The sequence below is a fragment of the Caloenas nicobarica genome, chromosome 2, assembly GCF_036013445.1.
Source record: "Caloenas nicobarica isolate bCalNic1 chromosome 2, bCalNic1.hap1, whole genome shotgun sequence".
Classification (NCBI taxonomy): Eukaryota; Metazoa; Chordata; class Aves; order Columbiformes; family Columbidae; genus Caloenas; species Caloenas nicobarica.
This window is the reverse complement of record NC_088246.1, coordinates 43,678,015-43,703,308: the sequence shown is the minus strand read 5'-3', so window position 1 is coordinate 43,703,308 and position 25,294 is coordinate 43,678,015. Positions and strand designations below refer to the sequence as shown.

At 38.0% G+C, this 25,294-nt stretch overlaps 1 protein-coding gene across 11 annotated transcripts in view; it reads right to left on the bottom strand.

Moving 5' to 3' along the window:
• The window catches only part of RBMS3 (RNA binding motif single stranded interacting protein 3), a 713,822-nt gene that overhangs the window by 89,046 nt on the left and 599,482 nt on the right, over positions 1-25,294 (bottom strand). For all 11 annotated transcript variants that reach the window (XM_065627651.1, XM_065627659.1, XM_065627650.1 and 8 more), the window contains one exon: positions 4,977-5,083. In XM_065627651.1, the coding sequence (XP_065483723.1) occupies positions 4,977-5,083 (107 nt within the window). The remainder of the gene's footprint in view (positions 1-4,976; positions 5,084-25,294) is intronic.

The following is a 25,294-nucleotide window of genomic DNA, read 5'->3' as shown; positions in this document are numbered from 1 at the left end:
TGTGCGTTAGAAACGTTTAAACTGGTCTTTGGTATTTGTGCCCTTTTCAAGGTTTTAGGTGTCTTTTCAAAATGTTGCCCACAATGACAGCGTCTTGTGTCATGAAGAATTTTTAACTCATTGCTCTGTATCTTTTCACTTATTTGCCCTTCTACTTTCTCCCTCGGTGTAGGCTCCTCTTCAGGTTCAATTCCTCTCTTTGCTAAACTAAGCTTTTGCTGAAAAAAAGAAGCATGAAAAATACTGGCCAATGTCTAATTTACATGCACCCTAAATATATAGTAAATGGCTTTGTGTGTGGTTTGCATATAGGGGTACTACTGCCTATCTGGACAGGCCTGGAAATTGCCTCCCACAGAAAAGAAAAAAATATTTTTGTCTAGGTATAAAACACCTCACCCTTAGACATGGAGGATTAAGTGCTACCTATCTCATTGAAAGCACAAAAAGAAATCTATGTCTGAGTTATAAATGGGCCTGGCACAGATCTAATAATGATTTCCAAATGCCTGCTGTTGGTAAAGAAGGGACAACTGGCACCAGGATCAACTGCTTCAGCCCTTCAATGGTACTGACTTTACCAAAAAAATCGGGAAGTATCTCAAATTACCTGTTGTATGTTTTTCTCTCTAAATTACTGTTTGCATTAGACAAAACTGTAATGAGTAGCAGATAAAAGGAGGAACTGGTAACAAAGGCAACATTCCCAAATTACTAGGTCATCTTATTTTTTTAAGAAAGAATTAAAAACATGTTTAATTCTTTAGACATTCACCAACTGATCTTGAAAGAAAACGAAAGAGAAAAGGGGGAAGGAGGAAGAGAGTGAAGGGGAGGAAATGGAAGTTAACCTCTTGGCTGTTGAGAAACAAAAATGTAACCCAGATTACAGAAACAAGAATGCAATCAATAGAAGAATTATTGGTAGCAAGTATTCAATAGACATCAGACCAAATTAAATGACAAGGGGGTTGCATTCAATGGTGCATGTCGCCGTTGTGATGTATGCATCAACACTATAATGGTGATATTCTCTTGGAAGAAAGACAACACAAATATTTAAATGGCCTACATTTTTACAGAAACTTGCAAATAAAGTATCAAAGGTTTCAAAATGTAGTGACTATAAAAAACACTTAATCACTTTGGGCGGACCAGATAAAGGCTACCATTTCTAGAACTGCTTGTTCTAGAAGAACGTAAACAATAATAAACTTTGGGCTGATTCAAGACATCTCATTTGTTTTCAGTTTATGTGCAATTTCTCCCTTTTTACCAGATAAATGTAAAATAACCCTCTCTTAAGTACGCATATCAAAAGATTTTATTTCTGAATAACCAAAACAAAGTTTCAGTAAATCTGCAATCAAGGATTATGTTGTAAAATTTAAATTGCAGTTTTTAATCCAGTCTGGTCTCAATTCATAACTACTCTTGATTCCCCAGAAGTGTTTTCAGCTAATGAACTTTTTTTTTTGAGACATTTTGAGAAATGTCACCCACTTCTAGACTTGTCAGTTGCAGTTTAGAGGTAAATTAAATCAAATATTTTACAGACAGAATTTGAATGTGATTACCCTCTATCACCATCTCAACATGATCTTGTCAGAGAAAGTTTCAAACCAGAGTGCTGTATTAAACCAGTGTGACTCAGAAAAAGCTGTTCTGAAATAAAAAAATAAACTAATAACTCGGTTATTAGATCAGAATTTCACTGCAAATATTTTCAACACTTTCAGGTTTCACTGTACATTTATTGTACCTGCATGTTCGATGTCTAATTTGACAGCCTTTTACAAAGCCATCAGTAATCTAAGCTCTTGGGTCCTTAGTCCAGAACTGGTCAGCCATCACAAATCCTCAGTCAAATGCCTCAGTAAATCTGCTGAGTATTTCCTGAGGCTCCAAATAAGAGTGGAAGGGTAAGGACAAGAAAGTGCTATTCAAGGTCAGGCATTATTCCCTGGTTACAACTGGCCAAGTAATCAAGTACCAAAAAGCCCCCCTTAAAAGCCCTAAAGAAATTCATTGTATTCCTAAAGACTTGTCTTTTAAAAGTTAGCCAATTTATCAGCCAACTCAAGTACTTCTGTATGATTATGAAGCAATCTACAAGAATGTATGATAGTAATAAGATTTTCTATTACATTCTGCAGTATGGCCTGAAAACACCAAAAAAAAAAAAAAAAGGTAATCCTCTCTTATAAAATTCCCCAGAAGCTCCCGATAAAAGAGAGCAAAACCACTAAGAACAGCATAGTCAGAGAGGTAAAATCTTGCTTCTCCCTGTTACATCTCTGGCCATTTCCCCCTGACAGCAGAGTATTGGGCACAGCTGCCTGTCTCTGCTTTGTATACTCAAATTTGAGGCCAGTGACAGAACCGCTGGCGCCGTTTCTCTGGGGTCTGTCCTTCCAAGCAATAATCCTCATGCACACTCAGTGCTAATGCTGGTTAAAACTCAGAAGTTTCAGAAATGCCCTTCACATCAGTATTCAAGAATGCGAAGGCTTATCTGAACTATAGCCAAACATATCTTGGTCTAGCTGCTGCAGGATTTGGGCAGGGTTGGAAATACTGGGGGAGTAATCTCTTGGACACTATTTCAGTGCTTTTCTTTGGGGAAGAAACCAAGAAAAAGTAGAAGTTCAGGGAATATTTCCAGATCCCATGTGTAATCAGAACTAAGACAGTTGTCATTTATCAATTATTTCTCACTACTCGCTTTCTGTTCTTTTTTAAAGAAATTAAAGTTGACAGGAATAACTGCGGGTAGGTTACCCAAGTGCTATACAGAGAACAACTGAATGGTACATCATGGCTAGAGTAAGATCATTAAAGGACAAAGAGTTAGAAAAACCCTATTGGATATAAAATATAAGAGTAATTAACGGAAGGATTTTGCATTGGAAAGAAGAAAATGAACAATGGTGGGCAAGAAACCAAATAAATGAGTGACCCTAAAAGAGAACATGCATTCTTGTCTTTGATGCTTTGAGTAGTAAATATCTAATGTGCAGCAAGGCATTAACCAGATGTTAGTAAACAGAGCACATTCCTAGCCAGAAATATTTCTGAGTTTGTATCTTTACAATATTTTCATGTTTGTAGATTATACCATGACAACAGCTCTGTACTTGACTGCAAACAACAATAAGGAATGATGTTAGCCAGCACTGATAACCAATTTTTACATGTTGATACAACAAACACACCAAGCACACCCTGCCTCTAGGTCACTGGGATGTCACTGTGCTTAATATGAGCCTCTCCACTAGCACCAAATTAACTACGCATGATGTAATAAGCTGATGCCCTGAGGCTATAGGCATAACACTGCCTTGTTGCCTTTATATTCTCTTGTTTATTGATTTGAACTGAAGGAAGTATAGAACAGTGGAGATAATAGCCATGGTGACATTTACTATTTAGACAGGGATTTAGAGGTCTTTAAAATATGGATTGTTGACCTTATTGAGGGTTTATTATTGACTCCTATATATGGACCTTTGTTTTTCAAGTTCTGTATATGATGACCTGAGTCTACCGCTTATAGTACTTCTTGGGCATTTGTTCCTCAGTAGGTCCTTAACAAGACAAACTATAATTGCTCCTAAGAAGATGTCTCCATTTTTTGAGACATACGACATAAGAGACTGCAACGAACCTTTGGAGACTTCTGCAATCTCTTGTATCAAATGTGGCTGCCACACTGGCACTTTCAGCCCACAAAGGTAAAATATTTTGGAGTATTTCTGTTGGAACAGTGTATAATAACCACCTTGCCAGAGGGAGAAATTTCTATGCTATCAGGAGGCCTTTCTGTTTGGTTTAGGTGCTCACCCATTGTGCTAGAGTATATATGTCATAAGATAATGGTCTGAAAAGTATCAGCTAGCAAAATCAAGTAGTTACAAAAAAGCAGAAATTCTCCAGAAATATGTAACGTAGAAATATCAAATAGATTTATTGTTAATTTGTTTGGTAAAATTGAAGTAAATACAGCAAAACTCACAAAAAAAAAGAGGGGGGAAATAAAGAGAAAACAAACAAACAACAACAAAACAACAACCTGTATTCTAGTGGGTCACAGCTGAGCAACATATTTCTTTTTCCTTGAAGTCCAAATCATAAACACAAAGAACAGGTGTTTAGGACAGAAACACTTGTAAGTCCTTCAGCCTCTGTAGCTATCCTCATGTTTAAGAATGACCAGATCTACCTCATTTATTCAAGTGTCCTTATTCTAGAATGACATCGGGAAGAGTAAACAAACTCCTGAAGAGTCAAATAAATTCCTCTCTTATTCCACCCAGATTTGGAATCACTTCATGTACAAGTACACAGAAAGGAAACTCCAGTAACAGACTTTTTGCAGCAGAGAAGAAAGCAACCATTAGAGTTTCTTTTTTTTTTTTAAATCTTTGTACACATGAGGGAGCTGAGACTACTGTAAACTGTTTTGTCTTGGACAGAATCAAGAGCCCAGCTCAGATAAGCTTTTGGAAAACTTCTACATGGACCATACATTTGGATGAGCAAGTGGATCTTTCCTTGTTGTAACAACCCACGTATTCCCTGCTGATGTTTTATCAGCAGGAACTATATAAGGGAAATAACATTGTCGAGCTGCTTAAGTGTAAATTGATTTGGGGTTTATAAAAGGCACGGCACGGCTGCTGATGGCACATCAGTAAGAGAACACTGGGCTCAGGTCTGGCTGCAGACAGAGAGCTCGCGGTGGGATGAGGCTGTGCACAGTTCCGCACCAAGCTCTGAAATTCTCTTTCCATGCAACTTTACACTCTGCACATTATTGTAAGCCTTCTTCTCCCCCCTGCTTACGTATTTTTTCTGTGTGAAACTACTGTACTTCGTGTGCAATCTGATTTCTTCATAGCCCTGAAAGGCAGACTGCCAGGTCTGCAGCTGACTTCTGCTAAACTCCAGGAAAATAATTGCCACGTGGCACTTACCTCTCCTTCTCTGGGCCACGGCCTTCCATTCTGTGTGTATTTGCTTTGATTCTGGCGCTTCTTTTGCCCTCCATCAGCAAATTTGCACAGCAAAGGCTCAGTGGGGGCTGTGAAGACAAGAAACCCAGTCTATATTAGCATCCCTCCCAAAGAAAGTGATTATACCAGCAACAGTAGTGCTTTGTAATACTGATCTTTTGAAGTAAAATCTTGCCTTCTGCAGATATTTTTTGCCTCTTTTAGCCTTGACTCCACTGGCAGCTGTTCTTACTAACTACGCTTCAAAAAATATATACTGGCAACCCTTAAAAGAATTTACCAAATATTGTTGAAAAAATAATCAGCCTACGCAGAATGTTAAGTTGCTGTAGTGGAATAGTAGAGTCAGGCATTAGTTGCAGCTAAGTTAGACACGTATTCATGACCAGCATTAGCGCAAGGATAAACACTGCTTCACTAAAGCAGCTTTCTGTTTTCATTGTAAAAACTTTGCAAGAATCTGTTTAAGGAATAAGCGTTCTCACTATTTTTACGTTTCTCGGCACCAAATCCTTTAAAAATTCGTATAAACAGAATAAAATGAAGACTTTTGCCAAGCACAGCCCAATTAGCTTTCTTTTCCTCTTAACTCCTCTTATAAGCAAGTTGGCAGCTGAGAAAACCTCTTTCCTCTCCAGCCAAGATCTGTTGTGTGAGAATACAATAGTCAGGGGGGCCAGAGCCCTGGCAAGAAAGGATATTCACAGAGCTGCACACCCCAAAAGGCAGCTCACAACAGGGCACCCTAGTGAAGAAATTACCACACATCAAATGGCTACAACAGGAAGGGACCTTTGTGTCTTGGGATCTTTTCCCATCTACGCAGCTTTTAACAGCCTCGTAAAATATTTTTCAGCCAAAACTATAATTAGCTTGCCAGTGGGAACTCGCCTTTGCTGCCTCCTTCTTAAAAGTGGGGCCAAATTCGACCCACTTTATTAGGTGTATGTCAGGACTGTCCTTTATTGCCTATATCAACAGATAAGTAAACCATTTTTGGTTTAGTTGAAAGTAATCTAAAAATGACATGTCACATCTGAATCTTTCCAGGAATTTTGGGGTTCCCAGAGAGGCTCTAATTAATTACCCGTGGATTGTGATGGAAAAAAGCAAGAAATCTGTTTTTTCCTCCTCGTTTCCTGTTTCTGGGAGGCTAGAAATGTTGAAAGAATAGAAGTGCAGAGAAACGAAGGAAATGACATGGTAAGGGAGTTAGACGAGTTGCTGACTTATTTATTTGTAATAAAAATTATTATTTGGTTAAAGGATAAGTTCATATAATATTAAAACAAGCTCACGTCCCCAACCTCTTAGTTACAGTCAGCTCAAAATGGGTCAGGAAGTGTAGATTAAAATTATGACCACATCAAAACTGCAACCAAGGAGCAATGCACATAGAGAATCTCACATAAAAATGCAGTTTCTCATTGGGACAGCATCACTTTGGCTACTTTGGAAGCTTTAACAGCTTTGTTTTTTCATTTCCATTTTACCAGGCTAGTAATTTCCAAGGTCGCTAGAAACTGAACTGCAGGGAACAATCCATTATTGGCAGAAAGCTCGACTGTGTGACCCCAGAGGTCCTTTCCCACCTCCGACTTCGATTACTGTATCAGATTTTGGTAGAAGAAATGCTCAGCCAACCACTTTAAATTTAAAATAAGGGAAGTTTAAAAGCATCCAGGTGGCTGTGGAGATTCTTTCTGCAGATGGAGAGACGTTACAGGGCTGACTGCCCTGCACTTCCACTAGTTTTACTCCACAGGGTGATGCTGCATGATTTCAGAGCAGTTCCTTACAATTCACTTTGATGTGACTATGAGGGAGGAGCAGGTGCTAAGCCAGCATTAGAGAAAGTCCTATTAAATATCACATCTGAAGCTTCAAAAGCTTCCTGTTTTAAGCACTGAACAACTACCAAGCAACATATGATATCATTAGGAGGACCATGCAAAAACAATCTGCATGTTGGATATTAACATTTGCCATGATCATCTGCTAATGTACACATGTGGGATTAGCCCATATACTATGATGTGGTTGAGCAAGCTAGGAAGTCATATGGTTTACTACACATCCTCTCTATATATTAGTCAACCACAATAGGAAGCTGTTACTTTTCTGGACTATCTAATATCCAGCATTACCATCTGATAACCTCTTATTTGTTAACTTGATGCTTCCTGAAGCTGACTGAGATTGAACAGAACTGCCAAACAACTTTAACTCTCATCTAGGAAAAAAATGAACAACATTGTACAGACTTTTCAGGAGGGAGGGAAGGAGATGGAAAAGGACAATGGTAGCATGCACTTCACAGGCACGGGAGGTTATATTGCTCTACGGCAAACTGAGGAGAATTCTTCAGAAAAAAGTTGATCTGTGCTGATCAACGTTATCATAAGCAAAAAGATCAAAAGAAAATGTTCTGACAGGAAGACAGAGTTCAGATAAGATGGGTTTGGGTTGTTTGGGTTTTTTTTTAAAACACAGACATGTAGCATATTACATCCAGCAAGACAGAAAATTATCTTATTGGCTCTGAAGCGGTGTAGGTCTTTATGGTTTACACCTGGAAACAACTATGGTAACCGATCTCGAAAGATAAAGAAATCAAATTAATAATCTTTCTTCTTTCAGGATGTAAGGTGGAGTGTAAGAGAGTCTTAAGAGTACAAACATGTTGCTCTAAGCAAACAGAAGAACTCATCTCTCTGCTTTACTTCAGCTCTCTTAAAATCTCTTGTAAGAAAGGTTCTCTAGGCTTTGCATGTGAATATTTGACATTAGTACCATAATTCTTACTGATCAAATACATAAAAATAAAAGATACCACAAAGAGCATATCCTATTCCAATATATCAGCAAAACGATTTCTAAGTTGAATTGTTTTTAATGGTTTCATGAAATGTCAGAAGTGCTTTAAAAATAATAAATTTACTTCAGGTAAGAAAAAAAATCACAATTAGTTACTGTGATTATCAATTAAAAAAGAAAATATTTAGGAACTACTCATACAATATCAACATTACGTGAATAATATCAAAGGACTGCAGCAGAGCAGGGATATTTTACCCCCAAATACTTCAGAAGGGGAAGAAAGAAGAAGGGGAATCTTTTAAAACTTTTTTGTTTTAGCTATCTTCCATTCCAGACAGATACTCTTCAATTTATGGACTGCATTTTTACTTTCCTTTTCTTCTGTATGAACACAGTGACTGAAAATAAATGCCTGCCTTCTTCTCTCACCTTTTGTACTGCTGATTTAATAGAAAATGTAATTTGGATACCTGTAGATGCTCACATATTGAACCGATAAGCACATCTTTTTGTATGGTTCTTGACATCCTCAAAGTTTTGAGCATGTGTGGCATTTTGAAGCATATCTGGAAAATCTACTGTTGGTATTTTCCTGCCAGAAAACTGAGAATTGATTCACTTGAGACAAATTTCAGGCTATTCCATCCTGATAAACTCTTCAAGGTAGAAGGCATGGCTCTTTCTTTGACTTCTACCTGACAGTAACAAATAGAAATATCAAGAATAAATAACATCTTTCCTCTGAACAAGGTTCATTAAGCCATAACCCATTTTTCAAGGAGAAGATTTAAACGCTTGCTGTTGTTCCCATCCAAAGCCTGCTTTAGTTAATAAGACATAAATAGCCCTGATCTTGACTTTCAGTCCTGAGAAGGAAGCAGGATCAAATTGATAGTGCTTCTAAACAGCATTTGCCAAGATATTCAGAGCTGCTTTGGGAGAGGGCAGTAGTTGCTAGTGTTCAGATTCTGTTCCCATGGAAGTCAATGGCTAAAGCCCTCTCTTCGGTCAGGCCCTGAATTTATTCTAGGAGTTCAGCGGAGGTGAAAGAAAGAGACTGGTTTTATGTCAATCAAGCCTGTCAATATTGTTGGAGCTCCCTTAGGAGATCAGCTTCTCATGCTCCACTACTTTAGCTGGACAGGCTGTGCAGACAGACAGCTCTGAACTGCCTAAAGCCTCTTATATCACCAAAAGCAACACTGGTATTTCAGACAGGACAAAACCTTTAGATGGAAGGAGATGGGGATAACAGTGCCCCCTTCTTGAATCTGGCAGGCTCTTAGAAATGTTCCATCTCAGGAAAGCAACTTCAATTAAATCGGAGAATTCAACAAAAAACCCCAAACTTCTAACTAGTTCTGAACACATAATTTCCTTATTCTTTCATTTATCGGAAGGCAGATACACTTGAGCTTCTACATATGCAAAAATGTATATATTCATGAGCATGTGCTTCATAAAGGAAGATGAAAGCTGTCATTTGCATTCAGTGAATCTTTTTCGTTACTTCAGGTGCTCTGAAACATATTCTATCTTAAGAATTACTGAAAAAAAGCTTGTCCTCCACAACTTCTGATTCTTAGTCATAAGGCATCATCTGTCCAGCAATGGCAAGAATTACATATACAAAAAAGTAATAACGAGAACGCATTTATATATTTAAACTGCTTTCGCTATGAATATTTTTGAAGACGGAATATTTTTCAGCATGCCAGGAAGAGTTTAATCTCTTCTCATCTTATGCAAAAACGACAGTAAAATTTCCAGTACATAGCAACAAGTGTGCATCGTGAACATTAATGTGGGTCTTTAAACACTTTCATTTTGTCAATGTGAAGAAACATGATGAGAAAGTCATAGGTATATCAACGAATGGTCAGTGCAGAGTCAATGTTTTTCAAAATATGTTTTTACGAGAAAGTTGGATTAATTAGTTTTTCAGCCTTGGCAAAACCTCCTCTGCCATAAAAACCAGAACAGAGTAATAACTTAGTTCACAATTACACCAGGCATCCAGACTGATCAGCTTTGATGACGATTTCTCTTCTTAACTCCCCTCTAAATTTTAAGTATTTTGATAACATTTTCATGTACAAATCACGCAGAATGTCTGATTGAAACATCCATGCAAGAACCAACCCGTGTCTGCCACAGATCAATCATTTTTAGTCTTTAAGATAAACTTCATCCGATGGTAACATCAGAGCCACTTTGCAAGCAGAGCTGTTTACTCATACAGTATTTCAGAGAGAGACACGAGAGCCACAAAGCTCTAGAAGCAAGGCAGGATAGAGCAAGTCCCAGTTCTGATGCTAAACTTGGGTTCAGAAGGATGCACCCAGCAGGACTGTGGTCTTTACAGAACCCCCAGAGTTTATTTACAAAATGAATTTTGCTGTTGTAAGCTTTAAAATTGTAAAATATTCAGGATCCCATCAATAGAACTCTAGTGAGCTCACTGGCTTCTAGGAAAGTTCTGTCACGCAGTACTTAATCATCCCGAAGTCATAAATAAACAAAATTAGAACTTCAAGGAATATTAGAAAACACAATCATAGCTATTCTGCTCTCGGAGAATGAAGATGAAGAATTACAAGAGATGGTACATGACACAAAAGGACATGCAAGGACAAAGTGTTAGCTGAGTAAGAAAACCCTAAGTAATGAAGCAAATAAACACATTTGCCTATCCCACATGGAGTGCTTGACGTGTTGAAGGACAGAGACGATAATTTTGTGGAGTAATAGATTTTGTCCCAGAAGTCCACGATATTGGATGTGATGTCACAGGACAAACCCTAACATATACATAGAAGTATAATGGAAGTGCATGATTTCATGTTCAAATTATTCCTTGCTGCTCAGTGTTTTTGCAAGAGCTAGTGCTTTTACACAGGTCATACAACATACAGCATATTGTCCAGGAGGTTTACAGCTCAGTTTAACTACATGATACTTAGTGAACTTGTACAGCTGATTACAAAAGTAAAACAATGAGTTAACATTACCTTTTAGTTTCTACAATGTACCACTTTCACAATATAATTATAGAAATTGAGGAAACAGCTTTACATAACAGAAAAGTACCCCAAAGCAACAATTAAAAAGCAAACATCTGTTTGGCTAGCAAGAAAAAAAAAAGTTATTTATTTTTGATAAACTGTATTGTAGCTTAAGCAATTATCTCTAGTTCACCTCTTTGTCTTAAGAAATGGGAAGAAATCCTTTCATCTTTTTGTACAATAATTATTTCTAAAGAGCAAGAATATATTAGAAAAGGAAAATAAATCCCAGAGGAGAAATACTCTGTCAAGCATGAAGTTAGTGTTTCTGTTCTGTGAAACAGAAATTACTTAGAGCAGGTAGAACAGATAACTGAATGCACACATTGGAGAAACAGCATGCCAACTGTGAAGTGGGGTCCAGATCTTGTTGCAATCGATGCAAACACTCCAGCTACTACATAGAAAAGTTATAATTAATCACATTGTAGCAGAAGCCCCCATAAAGATTTGTTAGACTGGATCAGAAACTAGAGTCTCCTTTCTATGAGAAACTGCAACATTCATTTTACAGTTTGTTTTTGCTTAGAAAACTATTTTTGTTCTTAAATTTTCAACAGAAGAGCAGATTGAGAGTGCCTGATTCAGGCCTATTAAAATGCTTCATTCCAATGTTGCTGATTGGGAGAAAGTGTTACAACTCAATACGATATTTTATGGAGATAACGTATAGAAACAGATGCTTCATATGGTATTGAAACTTAAATAATAGCAAAGCTGAAACACAGTATTAAAACAGTGCTGAAATGTTGTAATACGATAGCATATTTTTATTTTAACAAACTCCATTTCTCAACCAACGCTAGTGGTGGTCTCCGCTGGAGAGCACAAATGGATGAGGAGCTAATCCAGCATGGAACTAAGGAGTTCATTAATTAACTTTATTAACTAATAACTAATTAAATAATACAGAGTACTTTAATGTTGGATTCTGCCTTTATTTTAAACAAAAGGCCTGAATCTGAGCTCACAGAAGTTAGAAAGAGATTCTCAGTGAATCCAAAGGCTCTCTACTTAAGAGTAATTTAAATCCGAGGTAACTGTGAGCAAGAGCAGAGTTGGGCCTGTGAGTTTTGCCAAAGAAAGCAGCTGCCTCAAAGCTGACGACACAGGAAAGTTCAGCCCTATTAGAGGTTTCCAGCATAAAGCTGAAAAATATCAGCTGTAGTTCATCTCTTGTGTCCAGCACTGTGACGGCTCTTCACAACTTTTAACTACTGGATGAAAAGGAAGTGGGGTCTTCGAAGAGTGATTTGGTTTGCAGTTTTTAAATTTCTCCAAGAGCCTCTGTGGCAAAAGAGGAGGTCCTTTTATTGAACAACTATGTAACCAAACCAAGTATCGGCATCAGTTTGCAGAAATCATGTCACGCACTGGTGCTTAGGCCTGTATTTTCCGTGACTTTTGGACAGGACTCATAACCAACTGAAATTTGGGGTGCATTGTTTTAATGTGCCAATTCTAATTACAAAACACAGAATGTGGCTGGGTTAATACCTTCTGCAAAAAACACTTGGATTCCTGCCTCACTGGAAGAGCCATGTGCCGAAAAATTGAGATAGTATCATATTTTGAAGAGGAGTATTGGTTACAAGTCATTCAAAGCACTTCACATATTATCTGTAAGACAGATAATAAATACATATTGAAACAATTAGATCTTTTTATGTTAAATAAGAAAAGCACCACATTTGCTCAATCAGTACTGTTAAAAGGGGAATGCTTAAGAAACCAATCTACCTTTCCATGTTTGAAGAATTTTTGTGCAGAACCTTCGTGCCACAGCTGCCCTGTATTTCTCTCATGCCAGAGTAACTAAGCAAGAAGAAAAATGAGCCTATGTAGCCTTTCTGGAAACCATGCAAGCAATTAGTAGAATAAAGATATGATAATGCAATGGTCCCCTATCAAGAGTTTCGCCACATTGACAATAGCTGACAAGTGTGAACAGTTTCCAAAAAACAACAAAAAAATACTTTTTTTAATGTTTTTTTAATAGATTTTGCAAATGCTGATTACTATCTGAGATTCTGACTTCTATGATTAAAAAAAAAAAAAAGTGATTGCTTTTAGCATTTTTATGCCATTGGCTTATTGTACAACTACTGCTGCAGAGGCTTGTTATACGAAACATTTTTGGGCAGGAGTTGATTGCTCCAAGTGAAATGAAAAAAAAACGTCAAACTTAAAAAATATTTCTGAAAGCTTTTTAAAACATTTTACTGTTTTTCATTGTGGGCTCCTAGACCATGACTTGCCACACAGGCACACAATTCTGCTGTACGTGACGAGGAACTTGGAGGGATAAGTGAACAGCATCTAATCCAAGATCCAAAGATTCACTGAATTTGATGAGAACACTTTCAACACCTGCAATGGGTTTTAGCACAGGCTCCCAGCTTATGACTTGAGCTGGATGCAACTACAAAAGCAGTTACACTGCAGTCTCTCTCTTGAGCTTTATTTTCTCTCCCAGCATTTTTTTTCAGAGCCGCCATTCAAAAACTACACGTGCTAGTGTTTTACTGGGTCTTTCAACTTAGAGCCACAATCCCTTCCTATTAGTAACGACACATAAAGAAAGTCAAGACAACCGCTAGCCTGTCATCAGGAACCAGTTCTCAGCAAAAAACTAGAGCGAGGTTCTGCTGTGTGTCACAGCGTTGCCTCTCATCCCAGATAAGCATTAAAGCCAAAAGTGGAGTTGGATCCTGTTTTCAAACAAGTAGCACCCTGACCATAGTGCATTTACTTCATCCTGCTCTGCCACTGGAATGCTCCTGTACCAACGTCCACCAGCTGACTGTCTGGTCCCAGGACTCCAACCTGTGGGTAGAAGTCGACTGAAAACCCCTCATCCTCTAAATGTGAACCCAAACCCACTCTTCAAATCCCCTCTGAGACTGTCCCATGAGCTTTTAGGAAGATTGTACTTCATATACCTTTCTACCCTCTCCCATAATCTCAGAAGTTATTTTGTTTCAATGAAACTGGAGATCTCGTATTTCTTACTGTTCAATTATTAAGGAACAGCAACAGAGTCAGCTTCGTCTGAAAGGCTCAGCGATTTTTAAATGATCTCATGTACCGTAATTTATAATGGAAAATCAGGTACAAATAGTGTGAGATGCTTTCTAGTTCCCCTCTAATGGAAATAAAATGAATCCCTGGTAATGGGTGACCCGACTTGCTTCTGTGGTCACTCATTTTACTTTTTAGTGTTCTCTTTAGTAGTCTCGGGAGAAAAGAGCAAATGCAAAGCTTTTATCCAAAGCAGCTTCTCAAAACAATAGCTCTCCTCTTCTGTTATAAAATCTATTTTTACTATTCTCATAAACTAATGTTATTGATCACAGAGACTATGCTATTATCTCACTATAGAAAAACTTGTACTGACAGTCCACAGACAAAATGATTGGAATTTATGCAGTACAATTATTATTAATTCTGCCTCTGCTAATACGAGGTTACTTCATGTAGCTGTTTAAGTACTTCTTTATTATTTAGTATTGAATTTATTTATTTTAAAGTTAATTTTATTAAATTATGTACTACTTTTTATTTAGATAAAGCAGAACATTACCATCATATCGAGCCTTGTCTGTGTGACACTGCTAAAACTAACACTACAGAGAAAAGAAAATTCTTTTCAAACATATGTTTTCAATATAAACAAAAAACCTGGCCAAATGTCTTATGTCAATACAATGATTTCTCTCCACCACCATCAGGATAATTGCTGTACACAGACATTTATTTTTGACTAATTAAGGTTGAGTTTTGGCATTCGCTGCTCACACTTCAACATATGTATACCATTAATGTCCAGAAGAGCTTATGCAACCCAGTGTTAAACTGCATGAGGAAAAAATGCTTCAGCTATGACCATTAGTTTATTTAATTCAGATGTACATGTTTAAATACCACATTTCGTTTACTGATTGGGGGGAAAGACACATTTGCTGTGTCTTTGTGAATGGCCACTGCAATTCAAAGGTGGTCATATATATAATGTTAACATTATTTGCAGCTCTATTCATAGCTTTTTAAATAGTAGGAGCAGAAAATTCTTACAATAGGATAAAGATTTGGCTAGGGTAAAGATGCCCTGTGCATGGTCAAAGCAGTAACATGACCTTCTTCATACCAGAGCTGAAACAGCATATTCCTAAAAGCTCTGATTGGTGTGGATGCATGAAATATTCCCATGTAAATGAAAAAATAAACCCAGTTTTTAACCAGCTATCAATCCGTTCAATAGTTTAAAAATATTCAGAAATATTCAGATTTTTTTTCTCAGACTGCCTAATGAGAATCCTTCTATTTAGATTAGTTCTAATTAACACACATTCCACCAAAAACTACTGGCTGCAGCAGAAAATATCCAACCACTTATAATCTAAAACATAGTTGAGCAATATAATTTTGGCACTACTGTGAGAAAGAAGGAAAAGCTGAAGGGAAAATTCCTTTTATTGTTATCGCCCTTCTTTCATTTTATTCTTCTGCATTTACTGAAAGACAATGTGTATGCCCTAAAACGAGCAGGTCTGATAAAAGCTAAAACACAGCATCACCTGCTTCCTCATCCAAATGCAGGAACACCTTTAAAAAGTGGATTTGACCCTGACTGTATCAGAACTGTGGCCAGGTTTAGGTTACACAGCAGAAAGCATTTACGAGATGGTGCCTGACTGATTCTTAAAGGCAGGAGTTCATTTCAGTGTGGTAGGGAATATCCAAATCACACTAAACACCTTGGACAGGATAATTACTGTGTACCACAAAACCTCGCTGCATGCTCTACCATCTTCTCCTGTAAACAGGCCCAAAGGGAGGGAGGGACAGAACGCTCTGGAAACAACATATAAATAAGGACACTGATACCCCTCCCCTTTTTACCCCTTCAGAAGGGGCGAGCAGCAGCTCAGAACATGGACTGCTGACTATACAGCACCCATGGGACACTCCAAAACACCCCGTAACTCCAACTGAATGCATCAACTGCTCCTCATGGCAACTTCCATTCCCCGGGTCTCCAAAACAGGCTCTTCTGTGTGCTACTGAACTGAACACCACTGCTCCCCTCATCATATGCCTGTAGGTAGGGAGCAAATGTGGCACTGGCATGTATGTGTTGGGAAAAGAAGACAAGGCCTTGGAAAAAAAATTGCTCAGGGGACTCAATTTCCTTGAAGGGCAAGAACAAGAAGGCAGCAAGCTCCTGCAGCTGCCATCACCACCTGGAGCTCCTGCCAGGACACGGAGGCTTTGCACCAGCTTAAAGTAAGTCTCTGTCTTCAAGGCACAATTGTAACTGTGATTTCCAAGTTAGAAAACTGCACAGTGGCTTCACGGGGAACTTTCCAGTAAGTCACCTATTTATGATGATACTCTATCCAAGGGAAAGACAAAAAAGTGAAATTATAATCTCTTCCCAAGACAATGGAAGATCTTACTCATACTTCTTAGCTCTTTTCAAGATGTGTTGATGATACCAACGCTAAATCTAATGTGCTATGACATAAGGAAAATTCTAAGCCTTGCAGCTTAAAAATCCTTTATTACCATCTCAGACAATGTACTAGAATATTAAACAGATAACACTAAACCCTTCTGAAATTTTCAAATGCAGAGCTCTCAGCTGAGAGTAGAGAAGGAAGCAAACTTAAATATTAGAGACTGAGCAATAGTATAATCTTCTTTAATTCTGTGTAATATATGTCTCAGAGGCCGTACGAAGGTCATGCTAGATCCTGCTTTGCCATGGGTCCAAAAACTACAAAACAAATGTGATTTCAATGCTAAGCTTGGAAAGGTAAAAATCAATCCTGTACTCTTTCAGTTAAAAATACTGGAATAATAAGAACTGGAGTGAGGCAAGCACAACGAGAAGAATAGCCGAAAAAGAAAAAAAAATAGAATAAATAAGCAAAGAAAAACACCTGAAGAAACTGAAGGTAACACAAAGAAGAGCAGGGAGAGGAATACTTCTGAACTGCCCTTGAAAATGTTCTAGCTTCACACAAGAGCAGATGCAACTCATGTCCTTATCCACTTCTGGTTTACAACAGAGGCCTTTGTAAGCACAGAGATTGTAGCAAGAAAATATTATAATGGAAAAAACAAATGGATGGACTAAATGTCACTGCCAATAGAAAACAGGATGACCGAAGTTTATAAAAATTGTGGTTTTATCTGAAAACAGAGACTGAAGACTTGTTCTTTTGCACTATGAGGAAACCACTAAGACTGTACATGGTTTCAGAGTAACTGTATGACATCAAAACACGAGTGAAACTAAGGAGACTGCAGAGCCTCCTCTACACAAAAAAATATCAAAGCTCTGCTATCAAAGTTGGTTTGAAAACTTATCTCAAAACTCTGCAGATGATCCAAAACTCTGCAGATGATGTGCCACGGGAGATAAAATGAGAGATGACTGCATAAAGGATGACAAATCAAGGACCTCTCTACCAGATAAATTACATTATGAGAAACAGTAACAGGCTCTGACACCAAAATCCAACCATTCTTTAAGGTTTTGTCCCCACTTGGGTGGGATCCTTTTTTGGTTTCCATGCACGTGGATGCAGCCACACTGACATGATGAGCCTGTGTGCAACTCCATTCAAGGCATGACTACAACCCAACAGCAGTATCCAAGTCCGGCCTGACGAAAGCCATCTCCAGCTGATGTGAAGCAGCAATTTTCTTCAGAGCAAATTATTTCATGAATCAGCCAGCAGGGAGTGACAACATTCTGCTGCCAGTGACTAAGTGTATGACCTCTGGGTTGCAATTTCCACCAGCTTAATAAGAGTCCATTGCAAACGCGATCATATTTTTCACTCTGCTGTTAACAGAGATGCTAATCTGGCTCTCAGTTTCCTTTTTTTTTTTTTTTCCCCCCTGCCAGCTTTATTGCTTCCAATGTAGCATTTCCCTGGAGACAGGGAACAGTCTACTCCACGTTGCTAATAAAATCTGAAGACAACAGAGTAAGAATTGAAGGGCAACAACTTTTCTGCTTTGAAGGAATATGGCAGGCCTAGCAGAGACCTCATGGCTTTCTTCTGCCATGAGAAGACCAGCTCGGTACTGTTCCTGCTGAACTTTGCAATCTGCGGAGAGACAAAGGAATGAAGTGAGAAGGGGAGGAAAGCCTTCTTTTCTGGAATGTTTTCTGGTACAGATCCAGAGATGGACGAAAAATCCCACAGCCCTGAGGATGGTCAGAAGAGGAACAATGAATTTTAAATGAAGGGTAAGGTAAAGACTAAGTAACAAAAGTATGAATACTACTCAAATTTTTAAATGTTCTGCAAGTACTTCAGCTAGGATCTGCACACAAATAAAATATCCAGATGATGAACCACAACAGACTGATGTCAGTATTAATGCTACAGGATTAACACAACAGTAGAATACCCTACTGCCTTATGAGAGTTTCTAAAACATGACAGAAAAGTGGTTTATTTATACCTTTAATACCAGTGTTGAGGAGAGGAGTAACAGAAACCTAGACTTTATTCAACATGAGGACTCTAGCTGATTGTTGATCCTAAAAGAAGATGCAAGAAATGTTTAAAAAAGCTGCCATTAAGCCATATTTGTTTTTCCTATGCAGTACAGTTCCACTTCTTGGGCTGTTACCAGGGGAGAAGACAGAGCCTCAAGCTCTAAAACCCACCTCTGAATCGAGAAGCATGAACTTCTAACACTGGAGATAAGATAACAAATGATACTAAGACTCCACGCCAAGGGTAGAGGAAGCTTTATTGAACAGGCCAGCATGGACTTGCTGGTGGAGCAGGAGACAAAAAATGTAAGATCTCTTTGTCTCCACCTCTGTCTGAGGTGCCCAGAGAACTTGGACGACTTGGACACGTGCCATATAATTAATGTGCATCTATCAAATTGTGCATTCAGTGGGACAGAGTCATATGAGATTTCCTGGAAACTTACTGTTCAGCTACACGGTATGTGCACGGGGTTTTTAACTACTCTGGACAGAATGTATTTCCTGGACAGAAATACAAACACATGTGACATCGGATGCAACCGTGGTGACCCAGGGCTCAGCACAGCCTGTTCACACCAGAGTGCTTTTGCCCCTGGATAAGCAAAGATAAAAGTGCATTTGGGCAAAAAGCTCTTGCTTTTTAGGTGCCTTGGTGCCAAGTCAGAATAATATTGCATGTTTGCTCCAGGAAGGCTTGCTTTACAATACTAGAAGAAAAATACAGTTATTTGAAATGGTCAGTTTGGACCAAACTAGCTTGCTTTTATTATCAGTTTTTACTGTGCTTACATAGCATGTAAAATGAACACAGAGTTATTCCAGGTTTAATCCCATATCTCTTATTCCTCCTTCATATTTCTGCTGTAGGACAGTCTTCTCATGCTAACTGAACCATTCATATTTACATTATGCAACATGTCCTAGTGTTGCAGGATTAGGGTATGAGCATGCTTATGTAGCTCTTGAGCTGTGTCATGCCATGCTCCTTCAAGGTAACTTTTGCTGCCAATTTTTGTATACTTAATAAGGTATTATTTTTCTGGTGCTTATCACAGACTTTGTTTGCAAACACCTCACAAGCACTAATGAATTCATTCTCCCAGTAGGTAGTGAAGTCTTTTCTTTGTTTCACAAAGAGACAAGCTGCAGCACAGGGATAATGCAAGTTGTCCAGTGTCACACAGTCGTCGAGTACAGATCTCCCAAGTTCTTGTGCAGTATTTATTCACAAGATAACCCTTCTCAAAGGGTTCTGCCTAGGTGCTCTATTTTCTCAGCCTCATTTCCCACATCAGCTTATTTCAGGAAAGATCTCTTTCACCGATCCAAGTTTGCAATGCCACCATCAACTCACTAGAATGCTTCATCAGAAGACAGCTCAATCTACAGTGCCCATGAAAACTGAGCTTGTAATGATAACAAGGACTGGATGCCATTATAGATGTACATCTATAAATTTCTCTATGTGTGTTTCTGTCTCTGTACATAACATATATACATATCTATATATGTGCATGCTACCCGGTATCTGTGGAAAGTTATCAAATACAGAACATGAGAACAGTCAAAGTTCAATTATATTAAGCTTCAGACAAACCTGTATTATTTACTGTAATATTTAGCTATTCCAAGCTCACACTCCTATATCCCTAGAGGACAATGTCACCTAATAGGTTGTGCTCATGTCCCTGTCATCTTCAGACAAAGCCAAAGCTGATGCTGTTGCACAGACAGACAGAAATAAGTCTGTACATAATAAAATTTAGTTTAGCTAAATATAGACTTTCAAGAAGTTTTGCAGCCTGATTTCAAGAACAGCAAAATACAGTTGATTATCCAACCTCTGAGCTTTTCCTAACACGTCCCTATATTGAATAGTCTTAGGCACAAGTAAAGAGACAACTCAAGACACTGAGGCCTTGGAGAATAGCACGCGCAAATCTGAATGCCTGCACAAGAGAAACTTGAAGGGAAAACAGAACAGTCATTTTCTTCCCTGCATCTATCACCTTGCTGCTTCACAATCATTTTCTGTAAAGCACGGTTTCCAATAGGCAAGGCCAATGTCCATGCCCAAGTCTCACTCCACATTTCATTCTCAATGTTGTTCAGCTTGCATACTATGGGTCTGCCAACTCTGGTGAACGTGATTTCAAAGGTTTTCTCTCCTCTGTGTGTGACGTGAAACCTCCCTCTTGAACAGCAGCGCACTACCTCTGAACTGAAAATGATGTTTGGGGAGTGAAGTTTTCCAGAAAAGCTGCTGACAGTGTGACCACGATGGAAGCTGTGACTGCTCAACATCTCTTAAAGCAGAATAATGCCATGTAATTGTTTTATTGATGGATTTAGCAGCCTAGATTTAGTCCCTGGAATATAAAAATGTAGGCTTCTGTTGTTTGCTTCCTTTTTGTTGTAAATGATTGATAATTATTTCACAAATGTCTTCCCCTGACATTTGATTTGCTAGATAATACATAAACATACAGTTTCTAATGGGTTTTCTGGCCTTTTAACCTAATTTCTTTTCTCATTACTTTTCATTTCATTTCCAATTCTGATATAAAATCTATTTTCCAGAAATTTTTTGCAGGATCTGGAGCTGCCTCACTTTAATAATGTACAGAATTATATTTTAAAACAACAACAAAGCCAAGATCAATGAGAGCATAGAAGAAAAATCAACTCATATTTTTAACTTTTCTTTTTCATGTTGAACTGCTTCACACACACTCTCTCCAAGATGGTTTCAAAATTATGTTTGAAACTAATAATTATCAAGTGCATGTGAGCTTTTAAAAAAATCTGTCACATGAAAACAGTTGGGTGAGGACAAAACAACACGGTTCAGCATAAGAATACATATATTTTTCTCTCAAATACTGGCTGCCATTGTTACTACATTGCAAGGATTTTTTAGCTAATTAATGATTAGGCAGATCATGGACATAATCATTACAAAATGAAAATTACATCCTTTACATTTTTATGACACAGAGAGAGGAAATAATGGATGGAACTTGAGGGACATATTTGAGTGCATACAAAACAACGAAAAGATTCTCATTGTTAAGGGAAGAAAAGTAGTGAGTAAGTATTCTAGTACACTCACTAATTTCAGTGGTAGTGACTAACAAAGTCCATTTTGGACTGTTATTCATTTACTCAAATTTCCTTTGCATGAAGAATTAAACTGGTTTTTTTTGGTCTTCTTCCGTCAGTATAAATCTACTGAAGTCAGTAGGACAATGTGATTATTGATCTTAGAGCACTCCATGTCCATCTATGACTCCATTCATAAAGGCATGAAAATGCAGGTCAACTTTCTAAGGAAAACTACTTAAAAGTTTAATGGATCATTGCCCTTTTATTTTCTTTGACAAAACCCTATATGCCTAGGAGTGAGGCACAATTTTTTTTCCAGTTAAGATCCACAATATGCCACCTGTATTTCATCATTCTTTAAACAAAGGTCCACTGAGATTTCCTAGCACTACATAAACAAATTAAGCACATTTTTGTATTTCTACATTATTCAAAGTACTGTGTCCATGCTCTCAGACTCAGAACAGAGGAAGTACTCTGAAAGAGAAGTCTAAAGAGAACACATCCGATCTGCTATTCAACCGAGTTTTCCACTCTAAAGTCTCTTTTTTTGAAGGTGTGGCTGTGGGTAGAAAGGATAACGCAATAATGATCTTCAAGCAACAATACCTGTATTGTAAAATTGCAATTTATTCAGATGTCCTTTCCAGTGTAGCCTAAAGAAATAACCTGACATGCTAACAGACAGGTTTCTATTTAAACAAAAAAGAAAAAAAGAGAAGTCCTTAAGAAATAGCCCCTAAAAAACATGGTTTTGACTTTCCTCCTTGAATTCCCCTGACAAAAGTAATGACTGAGGTGACAGGAAACCTGATATTAATTCTGTAAGTTCTAACTAGATGTGCAGGAGATCTAAGCCCAAGGAATAGAGCTGGAATGCAGAGCAAATAGGCAATTACTCTGAGCAGAAGAATTCCGTGCCTGATGACTTGCCTGTCTCCGTTCTCCGGTGTCGGTTCTACAAAGACTGTAATCTTCTATGTTGATGCCTATATTCAATCTTAATGCCTGATATTGAGTGATGGGAAGCTGCAGGGATTCTTGCAAGATTCATCGTTAATGGGTTTAACTCAATTGGCACATCTGCCCAGGATATTTCATAAATACATAACCTATGCTATGTGATCGGAATAATTACTTAGAACCATGCAGAGCACCCATCTCAGCACGGCGCTTTTTGTTCTACAACTGTGGCCACCTTCTGCTTTACCTTTAGCCACTCATCTTTTAAAAATAATAAATGCTGGTAAGAGGATATGTGATCATTTCCCTCCTTTTCCGTGCACTTACACACATTTCTTGCCTTTGTGATCTGAGGCTCTGAAGGAATCCAGCTCTCAAAAAGCAATGTTTTGCCACATGCTGGGATTGCTACAGTTCTACTCCACTGTCTGTGTGAACCAGTCTACAAGTTATACTCACAAAATTAAAATTCCCATTAGAAAGAAAACTAAAGATTTTGCATGAAAAATTTTTGAGAAATAAATGAAATTCGTGCTGCAAATGTGCTTTTCAAGTAGCTTAAAAACTGATCCAGAAATATTTTTTTCCATTATAATCTTCTGCCTCTTTGTCCTCTCTTTTCCAAATCCAACATCTGCTACCTTTGTTAGCATATGACGTGCAGGAGATTTATTTGTCCATAAGGCCTCTCTGTACAGAATACAATTGCTATGCCTTCTGACCTATCTGAACACTATCATTTGCAGTGGACTGCATTCATTTATATGAATGGACTCTCATGACAAGGATCTCAATGACCCACCAGTAGAAACATTCTTGGTATTTGCCCTCTATTGTGTTATTGTAATAAACAAAAAGAGGAAAATGAAATAGGGTCCACCCCAGGGGCAGGTGTTCCAGTTCATTGTGCCAGGCAGCCGACAGTTGATTCAGGCACGGTGACACCAGGCCTGGCTACTTCCTCTAGGCCTGTCTTCTGGTTTTCTGCCATCCTGCCAGTCACCTCAAAATTAAGGAGGTTTACTGAATAACATACATGTTCAGTTGTACGGGACTACCATACAATGCGAAGTGTTCCCACTCAGTCTATATGAGAGAGTCCCATGGTTTTATTCAGTTTCCTTATAGCAACCGTGTTGTAAAATCACTACAACGCAATCCTCATTTCCAATCCCACCACAACATGTGGCCAAAATTATTTTCAGAGAGCTGGGTCTCATCAGATCTTCATATCAGAGTTTATGTGGCTTTTCTAGAGATTAATATAGACATACGAACATTGGCCCCAGGAATTAAATAAGGCAAGGTTGACAAGCCAGAAGCCACTAAAGCTAAACAAGGAAAGTTATACGATTTCAGTTTTAAGATCAGATTGACAATGGGTTGTGCTTGTGTTTAACAGTCATGCCTAGTTAACTCCCTTCAATTAGTGGTTGTTAAAACTTTCGTGTGAACTTAAAAATCATATTACAAAGTAATTTAACATTGGTTATTACCACTTAAGTCTTTCAGATATGCAGTTATGCAAATCTGCCAAGCAAAATTCTGACTATATTTTCTTCACTTGCTTGAAATCACTATTAGAAAAATGAATTTACATAATGGCATCTGCTACTCCTCTTACAATTTGTATTTTAAAAATAAAGTGCATGTGAGGTAACCTATACAACTTGTACAACACTTTTACTACTCCTCATCTCAAATAGTTGCCATTTCAAGTTTTTCCTCCTTGTTTAGTACGGATGTAAACACAGGACTGAGAATAAGCAAGGAACCAAGAACACCGTTTAGGATATTTGCCAGCACTGTTCTAGTTTTCAAAGCATATGCACTCTGAAATGTGCACAGTTCATTTTAGATATAGCCAGAACATCCATGCAGAGCTAGATACATTCAGAGTTCTCATTTTTGGCGTACCATGAAAATGCGTATGTTTTACAAACCTCAAAGCATAGAAACAAAAATTAAAATATTCAGCTCATTAATCTCTGCTGGCTCCTTCCTCCCATTCTCTTGAGTGGAGTAGTTGAAGATTCTGGACTTTTTAGTACTTTATCACATACCAAGTTAACATAACGGTCCATTATCCTTACAAGCTTGTGCTCCAGCACATTTTTTTTATCAGCTCTCACTTCGGAATCACCTTCTGATCCAATTTCCTACCAATCAAGTGTTCCCTATTGCACTGAATGACTCCGTGTTTGGTGACATCTTATTTTCCATTACACTTATTTCTTGACTTCCTAATTGCTTGACTTGAGTCTAGCAGCGGTCAATAAATCAGAAGTAAAAATCTTCACTAAAAATAGCTTTGTGTTTCAATAACCCTATGATTCGACTTACAGAATAATGCAAAGAAAAACAAACAAGAACCCCCCCCCCAAACGCCAAACAAGACAACCTCTAACGGCATAAATGGACCGTGTTATTCCTATAATACTGTGGCATACTGATCTGAACACCCTATCATCACCCTCACCATAAGTATGGGTTTAAATTACTGGAATACAAGGGAACCTATTGTGTTGTATTCCCTACAAGCAATGAACAAAGCATTTACTACTAAAGTATGAAACAAGAAACAAGAGAAATATAAGACAATATCTGTCACTGTTCTTCATGCACAAATAATACAACTCATATCAATTTTCTGGCAGTGTCATTGTAAATATAGTTTTAAAGATGGACCAGGAGAACTGTGATGGGGACTTACAGATGCTTCTGCATTCCAGATACATACAACACAGAAAAAGAAAAAGATTGCACATTTTACAGTAGAGATAGGCCAAGAAAAAGGTCTT